At 42.9% G+C, this 13324-nt stretch overlaps 1 protein-coding gene across 1 annotated transcript; it reads left to right on the forward strand.

Moving 5' to 3' along the window:
* Window positions 1-2784: 2784 nt before the first annotated feature.
* On the forward strand, window positions 2785-11180 carry LOC123490248 (interleukin-1 receptor accessory protein-like; the record flags this gene model as incomplete). Its single annotated transcript, XM_045220320.1, is given in 10 exon segments — window positions 2785-3018; window positions 3331-3526; window positions 5146-5308; window positions 5507-5578; window positions 7323-7345; window positions 7347-7450; window positions 7650-7798; window positions 9503-9646; window positions 9906-10049; window positions 10527-11180. Coding segments are annotated over 10 exon segments (1588 nt in total), but the record flags the coding sequence as incomplete, so codon positions are not given.
* Window positions 11181-13324: the final 2144 nt, after the last annotated feature.

Below are 13324 nucleotides of genomic sequence, written 5' to 3' on the forward strand. Positions count from 1 at the left end.
GAAAATCCAGAAAAACGCATGTCAAAAATGTTATCAATTGATTTGCATTTTAATGAGGGAAATAAGTATTTGACCCCTCTGCAAAACATGACTTAGTACTTGGTGACAAAACCCTTGTTGGCAATCACAGAGGACAGACGTTTCATGTAATTGGCCACCAGGTTTGCACACATCTCAGGAGGGATTTTGTTCCACTCCTCTTTGCAGATCTTCTCCAAGTCATTAAGGTTTCGAGGCTGACGTTTGGCAACTCGAACCTTCATCTCCCTCCACAGATTTTCTATGGGATTAAGGTCTGGAGACTGGCTAGGCCACTCCAGGACCTTAATGTGCTTCTTTTTGAGCCACTCCTTTGTTGCCTTGTCATGCTGGAATACCCATCCACTACCCATTTTCAATGCCCTGCCTGAGGGAAGGAGGTTCTCACCCAAGATTTGACGGTACATGGCGCCGTCCATCGTCCCTTTGATGCGGTGAAGTTGTCCTGTCCCCTTAGCAGAAAAACACCCCCAAAGCATAATGTTTCCACCTCCATGTTTGACGGTGGGGATGGTGTTCTTGGGGTCATAGGCAGCATTCCTCCTCCTCCAAACACGGCGAGTTGAGTTGATGCCAAAGAGCTCGATTTTGGTCTCATCTGACCATAACACTTTCACCCAGTTCTCCTCTGAATCATTCAGATGTTCATTGGCAAACTTCAGATGGGCATGTATATGTGCTTTCTTGAGCAGGGGGACCTTGCGGGCGCTGCAGGATTTCAGTCCTTCACGGTGTAGTGTGTTACCAATTGTTTTCTTGGTGACTATGGTCCCAGCTGCCTTGAGATCATTGACAAGATCCTCCTGTGTAGTTCTGGGCTGATTCCTCACCGTTCTCATGATCATTGCAACTCCACGAGGTGAGATCTTGCATGGAGCCCCAGGCCGAGGGAGATTGACAGTTATTTTGTGTTTCTTCCATTTGCGAATAATCGCACCAACTGTTGTCACCTTCTCACCAAGCTGCTTGGCGATGGTCTTGTAGCCCATTCCAGCCTTGTGTAGGTCTACAATCTTGTCCCTGACATCCTTGGAGAGCTCTTTGGTCTTGGCCATGGTGGAGAGTTTGGAATCTGATTGATTGATTGCTTCTGTGGACAGGTGTCTTTTATACAGGTAACAAGCTGAGATTAGGAGCACTCCCTTTAAGAGTGTGCTCCTAATCTCAGCTCGTTACCTGTATAAAAGACACCTGGGAGCCAGAAATCTTTCTGATTGAGAGGGGGTCAAATACTTATTTCCCTCATTAAAATGCAAATCAATTTATAACATTTTTGACATGTGTTTTTCTGGATGTTTTTGTTGTTATTCTGTCTCTCACTGTTCAAATAAACCTACCATTAAAATTATAGACTGATCATTTCTTTGTCAGTGGGCAAACGTACAAAATCAGCAGGGGATCAAATACTTTTTTTTCCCTCACTCTATGGGGGATTGGAAATGATGCAGACAATTACATTGATGGAAGCCACAATCTATCTGCAATATTAAAGCTAATCTACCCCTAAAAATAAATCTTGTAGCAGAAGTTGTGTGTGTGTGTGTGTGTGTGTGTGTGTGTGTGTGTGTGTGTGTGTGCTAAGGTGCGGAGAATCGGAGCAGGAGGTCAGTCCAGTTCAAATATTCATGTATGAAAATGTAAATACCAAATGGCTCAGAGACAGTTTCTATCAGATGTCATGCTCCAATACCGTCTGCCCGCTAGAGGGCCTTGCGGTTGTGGACGGAGCAATTCCCGCACCAGGCTGTGATGCAACCAGTCAGGACACTCTCGATGGTGCAGCGGTCGTTTTTGGCGAGGACCAGGGGTGATATGCCAAATTTCTTCAGTTGCCTTAGGAAGTAGAGACACTGTTGCTCCCTCATGACAAGAGTGGTGCTGTTGTTGGTCCATGTTTTCGGTGACGTGGATGCTGAGGAACTTAAAACTGCTGACTCTGTACTGCAGTCCCATTGATGTGGATCGGGGCATGTTTCTTTCCTCTGCTTCCTGAAGTCAACAATCAACTCCTTTGTTTTGCTGGCGTTGAGGGAGAGGTTTTTGTCTTTGCACCACAATGCCAGTTCACTTACCTCCTCTCTATAGGCTGACTCGTAGTTGTTGGTTATCAGGCCTACAACCGTGGTGTCATTAGCTAACTTGATGATGGCGTTGGTGTCGTTCTAACCCACGCAGTTGTGGGTGAACGGGGGGGGTCTGTGTTAAGTGTCAGTGTGGAGGAGGTGTTGTTGGAAATGGATGGTTCCAGAAATTTGTAACGTTCCATATGGGGGATTTTAATAGGAAGACTAATACTCTCTCTGTGAATCTGACAGGGCAATTACCGTCAAACTGTCGTGCAGCCTAGCATAGCCCCCCACCTCCACCCCTTTACAGAAACATATGAGGATGACTACTACAGTAGTACAGGCCCCCCATCTTCTCCCTCTCCCTACCCCACTTCTCCAAGCCCAATGTGCCTAAATACAATGTGAAGTGGGGTACAATGTAAAGTAACGCATTCACTTTTATTAACATGGTTATATAATAATAATCATGATCATCATTCATCCACTGTAATAGCTTTGTCCATAATCTTCTTTGATGTTCTGTGGATGTGTGTTGTGTTTTCTGTGACACTGTCTCACACACACAGAGAGAGAGAGAGTTTTTGTCTGTCTAGAGTAATCCCTCTATCCCTCTCTCAGTGTCCCAGTGCCACGACTGGGGCGTGAGTCAGACAATGGAGCCGTGCGGGTGATGGAGGGGGGAGGCAGGCTGGCTGTCCTGCCCTCTCTTCTCCCACCCCACTGTCTACAACTACAACTCGGCCCAGGCAGCGGGCCTCAACCTGGTGTGGTACCACGTGGCTGCAGGTCAGGACCTGGAACAGCCCATCGACTTCCACCACCCCGACCAGAGGCTCAGCAAGGAGAGGGAGAGGCTGTGGCTGCAGCCAACCACCATGCAGGACACGGGCCAGTACATCTGCATGCTGAGGTAGGATGGAGATTGGGCTCGGTAGGGCCAGGGGTTTTGACCCATGCGACCAAGAAAACCGGTCTATGAGCAGATGTTTGTATAAAAAGTTAGACATTCTTTTAATCTTTTGAACCCATCCATTATCTGTTGGACGGTCAGGAAGTGTGTCATATCCTGAGCCAAAACTTCCTGACCTACAATATCTGTTTTTTAGAAGGATGACAGTCAAAGTTTGTCTGATTCACATGATCTGGTGTGTGTGTGTGTGTGTGTGTGTGTGTGTGTGTGTGTGTGTGTGTGTGTGTGTGTGTGTGTACTTTCCCCTCTCAGAAACAGGACATCGTGTGCCAAGATTGCCGTGCGCCTGGTGGTGGTGCCACGTGGCCAGAACCCTAACTGTGAGGTGAAGTCTGCTGTGCCTCCCACCCTAGTCATCGCGCCAATACAGGAGGGCAAGACCCTAACCTGCCCTGACCTGGAGGACATCAAGCGACCTAACTCTAGCCACTCTGTCACCTGGTACCATGTAAGGTGACCCTCGGTCTGTCTGTGTACAACTAATTTCACTAACAATATGAGAGAATGGCTAGTACTATCACTTGTATACAGTACATAGTACCAATAGCAGCTAAGATGGTGTATTACTTGATACAATTTACAAAATAGGTTCCTTATTTAAAGGCACTGCTATCATCAATATAAACCCCAGGGGGAAAACATTGTTGTCAGATTGTATACTAAGTTGTACAAGGAAGTTTTGTAAACATGTTTTTGGTTATAATTTGGTTAAGGCCAGGCACCACAGGCTAAAATGACATTTTTGCATCTACCTATACATTTTGAGATTTGTTGGTATTTTGGTCTATTAATATTAGTATTTTCAAAAAGGATATGCAAATGTGCGCATATTTAATGAGATGCCACAATATTAATATACCAGAAAACATGATGTCTTGATCACATAATGAAAATGTTGACTTGACCTGCTTTTAACAAAGACCAGTTCATTGTAATCTGGATATATATTTGTCTTCTCAACAAGAAAACCAGCACTGTAACGGATTTCTGTATTTTTATTTTTACAGTAAATCATACAGTAATGTGCTGCTACACCAGTTTACAATATATTACTGTAGACCACAATGCATTCTGGTCTAGCAAATTATTACATTTGTTAGCTGTAAAATGAACAACAAATGTTCAGCTAAGATACCCGGATAGTAAATTACAGTAAGTTCTTTTATTTTCTAAATGAATGCCCATGTTGTGCCATTTCAAGACTGATTTATAAAGTTTGACTGATTTCATGACTGATGACACAATTTGAGGCCTCTCCAATGTTTTAGTAACTGTATTTTAAGTTTTAGAACTTTCTAAGTTAAATCAACCTTTTACGTTTTGAGTTTGCTGAACATATCTTAAGTTTTTGCTGTCATGGTTGTATGAAATCCAAATAGTCAGACTGTTCGGCAAGCTCTGATGTGCTGAACTATAGCTACTATGCCAGGGCTGTCAAACGCATTCGGTTTTCAACTAGATCCGGAGCCGCAATGATTTTAGAATTTTTTTTCCTCACTGTCACAAGTGTCCTCTATCCATCGGAATTTATGAGGCTCCCTGACTGTCTAGCTTGCATTTCTGTGATTATTAGCGAGCTGGATACAGTCAAACTGTATGAATGTAGGTCGGTTATAATTTCTACACAGTTTCAACTTGGTTTTAGTCAAGTGTATTGAGTTCGTTCCAATTTTTTATTATTATTAATTATTATAAACAAATTTACTCAAACCACCAGCGGGCCGGATTAGACCCCCTCTTGGGCAATATCACTTAATAATACACCACTTTATGAATGTAACCTTCATTTGCTGAAGGAAGGAACAAGACATAACACACAACATAACATAGCCCAACTGTTGCCAAACACAGGGCCTGTTCAGAAAGAGGTAATGTAGATGGACTATATCACCACAGGGTTTTGTACCCTTCGAGTGACTTACTTAAACGGTGCTCAGTTCCATCAGCCTGTGTACAACTCATTACAGCTGTTTTATTTTCTCTTCATGCTGTCACTGTACAGTATCTGTGTTCACATCAAGTGGTAACTGCCCTCCCCCCTCCCCCATCTGTATTGACCTTGAGCAGGATTGTAAGGCCTTCAGGAACTTTGATCGTGTGCTCAAAGAAGACAAGCTGGTCATCTATATAATGTTCGAGCACTACCAAGGACTGTACCACTGTGTGGTCACTTATGAGACCAAAGGAAGAGTCATCAACTTCACTAGAGTGGTCAATGTAACTGCAGTGTGTAAGGCCTTTTTTACAACTATCTGAATGTTTTGAGACTATGAACCTTGCACTGTACATCCTTTTGTTAACATTTGCGACCATGAAATAAATTCAATGATATGTATGTTTTTGAGTATTTCCTGTGGTTAGGTTTTGTGGATAACTATGAAAAACGTTTATCAAGTTGGGCGTATTTTCTGCTTTGTGTTTCTCTCAGCTTCCAGTGGTTTACCCAAAGAGCCCAATATACTCAACCCTGCCAAGGAGCAACTCTATCCTGTCAAACAAGGTAGGTAGAGAAGGACTATCAGATACATCAGCATATCAATATATTATAAGATATACACTGAGTGTACAAAACATTAGGAACTCCTGCTCTTTCCATGACATGGACTTACCAGGTGAATCCAGGTGAATCCAGGTGAAAGCTATGATCCCTTATTGATGTCACCTGTTCAATCCACTTCAACCAGTGTAGATGAAGGGGAGGAGACAGGTTAAAGAAGGAGTTCTAATGCTTGAAACAATTGAGACATGGATTGTGTATGTGTGCCATTCAGAGGGTGAATGGGAAAGACAAAATATTTAAGTGCCTTTGAACGTGGTATTGTAGTAGGTGCCAGGCGCACCGGTTTGAGTGTGTCAAGAACTGCAACGCTGCTGGGATTTTCACGCTCAACAGTTTCCCGTGTGTATCAAGAATGGTCCAGCCAACTTGACACAACTGTGGGAAGCATTGGAGTCAACATGGGCCAGCATCCCTGTGGAACGCTTTCGGACACCTTGTAGAGTCCATGCCCTGACAAATTTAGGCTGTTCTGAGGGCAAAAGGGGGAGCAACTCAATATTTAGGAAGGTGTTCCTAATGTTTTGTACACTCAGTGCATATCAACATATATCAAGTTCAACTTACTCAACTCAAATTCAAGCCTTTCCCCATAACAAGTCATACAATTCAGTTCAAGATTAAACCATCACTTCCCACTAATCCCACTACTCACTGTTGTGATCATAGAATTAGAATGAATACTAAGCCTATGGATGTGACACAGTTGTCTCAATAAATATAGAAAAATAATTATACTAAACATTGACACATTGAATCATCAACATCAGAGTTGTGGCTATTCCTTCTTTCATATTATACAAATGTTTCATGTGACAACGTTGTAATTATGTCTGTAGCGGTGATATTGTCATGGTGACAATATCTAGCACAGTAGACTGTTCCCTTTGTAATGCCGCATTATTGATCGCCTTGGTGACTGTTGCAGGGTCAGAGGTGAATCTCACATTGAGGCCTTTCCATCTCCAACTTTTTAGTAACTGACTTGAGATCAGTTTTAGAACTTAGAAGTTAACTGAGTTTGCTAAACATATCTTATGTGTTGGCTGTCACTAATTTGAAAGTTGAGATGGGGCGATGATTATTGAGTGCGTTTGGGGAGATGCATATGTGATAACAGAAAGTCGGATACTTTGATTTGTTTTCTAACAGCAAGGCTACAGGCACTGTAAACGTTTGACAAAATATTACACTGCATTGTGGGAAAATTGTCATGGGTGAGGAAAGAATATCTGTATTTCAGGTGTTACAGAAATATTACCACATAGAATACATTTCCAACCTATTGACCACTTATGGGTGCATGGTATTGTGACTTCTGGGCCTCATTAACATATTTCCCAGCGTGCTTTGTTATAGGTTATTATTTGTTGCACCAGTTAGAGTAGAGTGTTGTACAAGTTTAGCTGTTCTTTGGTTGTGTCAATAATAATATTTCCATCACCGACCAAAGTGACAGTTCCACATTAAATTGATGTCATTAAAAAACTACATGCTGTATAACATTTTACAGGACATCATTGGCAACTCGAGTAAAATCACTACCATTTCACAGAATGTTACTTGCATTTTTTTGTGAGTTGTTGATATTTCTTTTTTCACCATATTGTCATGGTGACACAGTAGCACAGTAGACATTGTTCCCATGGTAATGCAGCAGTATTGATCACCGTGGTGACTGTTGCAGGGTCAGAGGTGAATCTCATATGCGCAAGTGTCGTTGCCCTACCTGGAAGGACCCAGGGAGACCTGGTGGACCATCAATGGGAAGACTGTAGAGCAGCTAGCTGACCCCCGCATCTCATTCACTTCTAGGTAAGTCTCATCCTCTTTTGTATTTTCTTGTCTCGTCTCTTCTGTTACTTTCTCTTCTCATCTCTATTCTTCTCTACACTTCTTCTATACTGTTCTTTTTGATTGTTTCTATCCTCTCCTCTCGTTCTTCTGTCACTCCTGTCCAATGTATTACTTCCCCTCATCTCCTCTCTCCTCCCCTCATCTCGCTATCCTACAGGGTGGTGTTGGATTATTTTGGGGACTGGACAGTTGAGAATGTGCTCCACATCCAGGACTTCAGCTCAGAGGACCTGACCAGAGAATACAACTGCTCTGGACGCAATAACCGAGGCAATGCCACCCGCAGGGCAATGCTAGAAGAGGAGGGTGAGGAATGAGTTAGCACATCACAGAGCATTTGTGTGGGAATGTGCTGAGTGTCGTATTAGTCACTATGGGAAGGTAGTGTGTAGCTAGTGCTCTGTGGTTGATGTTGTGGACTGTTATGTGATGGTTTCCATGATAGATTTAAAAAAAAACACTCAATGGAAATAGTTGTGAAATATTTATTTCATTCACCTCTGCAGAGGGTAAGAAGCAGAGATCAAATGTGAACTGTTTACTGTAACATGATTAAAATATTCTAATTATCTTGATTTTTAACTAGTTTTCCTTTTATTCTCAGTTTTATTGCTTTTAACATTTGATAAATTATCTTAGTATATATTAGTATTATTTTTTACCATTGTTTTAGATCTTGCTCTGTTTTATCACTTGGCTTTTTTGTTTTATTTTACATGCTGCATTCTTTAGTGTACGACTATGTTTTATTATTTCAAACAATAACTTGTGAAGCATATTGGGCTGCAATGACTCGTGTGAAAGGTGCTTAACCCCATAGAGTCGATTGACGCACCGGTGCGTCAATCTAAATGACACAACAAAAAAATCCCCATCAAAATCTGTCAATTTAAGCTAGAGATATCTGAAGTCGGTAGTCGGTACAGTCGATGTGCCAACTTCTGTTTGGTAGCGTCCGAACCACTAAACTAATGGGACCCCCACTGTGGAAAGGGGAGATTCTCACAAACACTATGGTCGTCTCCGTTTTTCTCTAGGACCCCCACAAGTGTCACGGGACTAGTCTGAAGGTAACCGGTACGGGTAAGAAAATAAAAAAAGTGGATGTATGACGGTAGTTTTGTGCCTACTCAAAAAAGGTGCTAAGAATGTGTAAAAAAAAAAAATATATATATATATATATAATGTCACGGTTTCGGCCGAGGCTGCTCCTCCTCCTGGTTCGGGCAGGCTTCGGCGTTCGCCGTCCCCGGAGTACTAGCTGCCACCGCTCTATGTTTCTGTGTTCCATTGCTTTTGTCTGTCTGTCACACCTGTGTTTGTTTTAGAGTTGATTACGTGTCTTATAAGTTCCATGTTGTATCTAGGGTATTTGTGTGTTGTTGTCCGTTGCCACGTTGTTATGATACGTGTTTATTTTTCCGTGTCATTTTTCCTTGTTGAAGTGTTTTACGCGTGTGCGTAATGTTCCTCGCCTCTTCGTGTTTTCGAGGTCGGGGCTTGTACACTTGCTTTGGACACTATTAAAAGTCTTGTTGGACTAACCTCTGCTTCCTGCGCTTGACTCCTCCACCACATCCACGATGGCTTATGACATATAAATATATATTTCCAGAGTTTTTTTATTTTTTATATCTCCTAGATTTAGGACAGACACTTAAAAACCTTGTTTCTTATGATAGATTTTTTGACTGTCCTCTTTGTCATTTATGAATGTGTTATTCAATGTGTTTTTATGGGCTTTAGTAGTAAAGGCCAAAATCAATATATTATCAAAAACATTTTTACATATTGTTGGGTCATAAAATTCTAAATGAAATAGCTTAATAATCCATAGTATGACCATCTTAATATGACTAAATAGGTTTATGCTATTTTTCATACTTTACACAATTATTTTGCACTGCGAAAATGTCTCCCTGAATACAGGTACAGTATATGCTGCAGGTGACTGTGTTACCCACTAGGCCAGCCCTAGGCACCCAATTCTCTATTGTAATGTATTTTCAGTGTACCTGCCATCCGTGGAGCTGGGTTGTGGCCTGGGCGTGACTCTGTTCCTGATGCTGGTGCTGTTCCTGGTCTATAACATCTTCTGGCTGGAGCTGCTGCTGCTCTATCGCTCCTGGTTCGGAACTGACGAACGCTGTACAGGTGCCACACCTACTGTACAGACAGCCCTCGCTAAGAATAACCAACTAGGTCCAGGAGTTTTTCCTGACCACCTGACCTGACCAAGAAAGTGTGGCTCCAACTTATTAAACCTGACCAGGAAAAACACCAAGCACTCCAGGCCTTAGTTAGTTACCCTGAATTTTGCCTGGTCAGGTCATGTGGTCAGGAAACTCCTGACCCTACTAATGACATCTGTGAAATACATATTTACTGAGTTTCTGCTTCCTCTCTCATTCAGACGACAAGGAGTATGACATCTACATCTCGTATGCAAGGAATAGCGACGAGGAGCAATTTGTCCTCTTGACACTGCGCAGGGTCCTGGAGAACGAGCTGGGATATACTGTCTGCATCTTCGACAGGGACAGCCTTCCTGGAGGGAGTGAGTATGGGATAACCCCCCTGCTTAGACAGAATGGTATAGTCTATCTTCAGGCACTGATATCAGTATGGAACAGTCCAACAGCGGGATGAGGAGTGTATGAGAGAAAGGGGAACAGAATGTAAGAGTAAACCAGGAGTCAGGAGGTTTTCCTGACCACATGACCTGACCAGGAAAAACTCTAGTCCCTAATAGCCTACAACTAGGGCCTGGAGTTTTCCCTGGTCAGGTCACATGGTCAGCAAACCTCCTCTGGCCCTAACAATGACACATGCTATTACCATTAGAGGTTTCGGAGGATTGGCCTGAACAAAGGCTCTGCTCTGAATCACTGATCTACAAGTCATCTTGCATCCCAAATTACTACTCATTATGTGATCAAGATTAGCGAATCTGCATAGTACCTTGCTCAGGCCGACCCCCTCGAACACACTGTGTGACTGAGTGAGAATGGTGTGATCCCCTCCCCCTTCCCAGCCATCACAGACGAGACGCTGACCTTTGTGGGCCGCAGTCGCCGCCTCCTGGTGGTGCTCAGCCCAGGATACGGCCTCCAGGGGACCCAGGCCCTGCTGGAGCTCAAGGCAGGGCTGGACAGCATGGCGTGGGGTGGGCATCTACGAGTCATCCTGGTCCAGTATAAGCCACTGAGGCGGGACGGCTGGGTGCGCGAGCTGAGGCGGGCGAGGGTGGCCCTGGCGCTGGTCCGTTGGCAAGGGGACAAATCCAGTGATCTGTCCTCTAGGTTCTGGAAGCGACTGCGTGTGGAGCTGCCTGTCAGAAGGATTGAAGACCCGCTACAGAGCCAAGTAACGCGATACCACTGCAGAATATAGCTATAGACACACACAGCGTGCATAATAACATAGGGGAGATGCAACTCGCGCTTAGAATACAGAATGGCATAGGATATACGTGACATACGGACGCACACACATACACACACACCATTGTTCCATCATTTCACTGTCGTCTTGTTTCCTTTTTGTGAGTGACAAGCTATTCATCCATTTGTTTTGCATTCTGTTAAATGCTCTTTTGAAAGAGTCCCACATATGTTATATCGTTTTGTATAATTCTTTCATATTATGTAAATGTTTATCTGAATAAATTCATTTTTTTACATCTCAATATCCGTTTCATCCATGTCATGTCATTTAATTTCATCACATTTTCATTAAAGTTTGTCATATTATGCATATGGTATATTATTATCTTTCACATGGCTGTGTGTTTGGAGTTCCTGGTTGAAATATATTTCTGGAAGGTGATATCTATGATAGCTATGAGTATGTTGACATTGTGCATTTGTCATTGTTTTTGATCGTGGGAAATGTATAGGCTGAAATTCAGTGGAACCTGCCATTGCAATGTTTAATCAGTGTGATTAATGTGCACAGTTGTGAGGTGAGTCCACTTGTTAGTGGTTAGTACGTTTTTTACAGTACATCAAAACTATTCTGTAATTTTATTTGACCGTAGGAAAATGTCAGGGTGTCAGTGTGATGCGGTAGGACGAAGTCTGGCGCAGGACACAGAGCTAATCGAAAACTTACTTTACTCGTAGGTAACGTAAATAACATAACCTCCACGCAGGGAGGAAACAAACCCGCTCACCAGACGACAACCAAACATGAACAAACACGCACAACATACAGTGGGAGCCAGAGGGTTAAACAGGGAAGTAATCAATACCTAATGTGAACCAGGTGTGAACAATAAAGACAAGACAAGTAGAACACAGAAACATAGATCGGTAGCAGCTAGTACTCCGGTGACGACGAACGCCGAAGCCTGCCCGAGCAAGGAGGAGGAGCAGCCTCGGCTGAATCTGTGACAGAAAAAATCTAGCTTTGCAGAATTTTTGCCTGTAGGGGTGCACTTCAGCCAAAAGGGGTCCCCTAAATAGACAGAAATATTGTCTATAAATGAGCCTACCTCTCCTCCCCACATTCATGAGCAAAATCATACATGTTTGTTAGCTTAAAATGTAAGATTTGTGTGGTTTAATGGGATAAGAAATGTACAGTTGAAGTCGGAAGTTTACATACACCTTAGCCAAATACATTTAAACTCAGCTTTTCACAATTCCTGACATTTAATCCAAGGAATAATTCCCTGTCTTAGGTCAGTTAGGATCACCACTTTATTTTAAGAATGTGAAATGTCAGAATGATAGTAGAGAGTGATTTATTTCAGCTTTTATTTCTTTCATCACATTCCCAGTGGGTCAGAAGTTTACATACACTCAATTAGTATTTGGTAGTGTTGCCTTTAAATTGTTTAACTTGGGTCAAACGTTTTGGGTAGCCTTCCACAAGCTTCCCACAGAGCTGGTGTAACTGAGTCAGGTTTGTAGGCCTCCTTGCTCGCACACACTTTTTCAGTTCTGCCCACAAACTTTCTATAGGATTGAGGTCAGGGCTTTGTGATGGCCACTCCAATACCTTGACTTTGTTGTCCTTAAGCCATTTTGCCACAAATTTGGAAGTATGCTTGGGGTCATTGTCCATTTGGAAGACTCATTTGCAACCAAGCTTTAACTTCCTGACTGATGTCTTGAGATGTTGCTTCAATATATCCACATAATTTTCCTTCCTCATGATGCCATCTATTTTGTGAAGTGCACCAGTCCCTCCTGCAGCAAAGCACCCCAACAGCATGAAGCTGCCACCCCCGTGCTTCTTGGTTGGGATGGTGTTCTTCGGCTTGCAAGGCACCCCCTTTTTCCTCCAAACATAACGATGGTCATTATGGCCAAACAGTTATATTTTTGTTTCATCAGACCAGAGGACATTTCTCCAAAAAGTATGATCTTTGTCCCCATGTGCAGTTGCAAACCGTAGTCTGACCTTTTTATGGCGGTTTTGGAGCAGTGGCTTCTTCCTTGCTGAGCGGCCTTTCAGGTTATGTCGATATAGGACTTGTTTTACAGATACTTTTGTACCTGTTTCCTCCAGCATCTTCACATTTGCTGTTGTTCTGGGATTGATTTGCACTTTTCGCAACCAAAGTACATTCATCTCTAGGAGACAGAACACGTCTCCTTCCTGAGCGGTATGACGGCTGCGTGGTCCCATGGTGTTTATACTTGCGTACTATTGTTTGTACAGATGAACGTGGTACCTTCAGGCGTTTGGAAATTGCTCCCAAGGATGAACCAGACTTGTCCAGAGCGACTTAGTTAGTGAGTGCATACATTTATTTTTATTTTTCATACTGGCCCCCCGTGGGAATCGAACCCACAACCCTGTTGTTGCAAGCGCCATGCTCTA

Source organism: Coregonus clupeaformis, unplaced genomic scaffold, assembly GCF_020615455.1.
Source record: "Coregonus clupeaformis isolate EN_2021a unplaced genomic scaffold, ASM2061545v1 scaf3561, whole genome shotgun sequence".
In the NCBI taxonomy this organism is placed as follows: domain Eukaryota; kingdom Metazoa; phylum Chordata; class Actinopteri; order Salmoniformes; family Salmonidae; genus Coregonus; species Coregonus clupeaformis.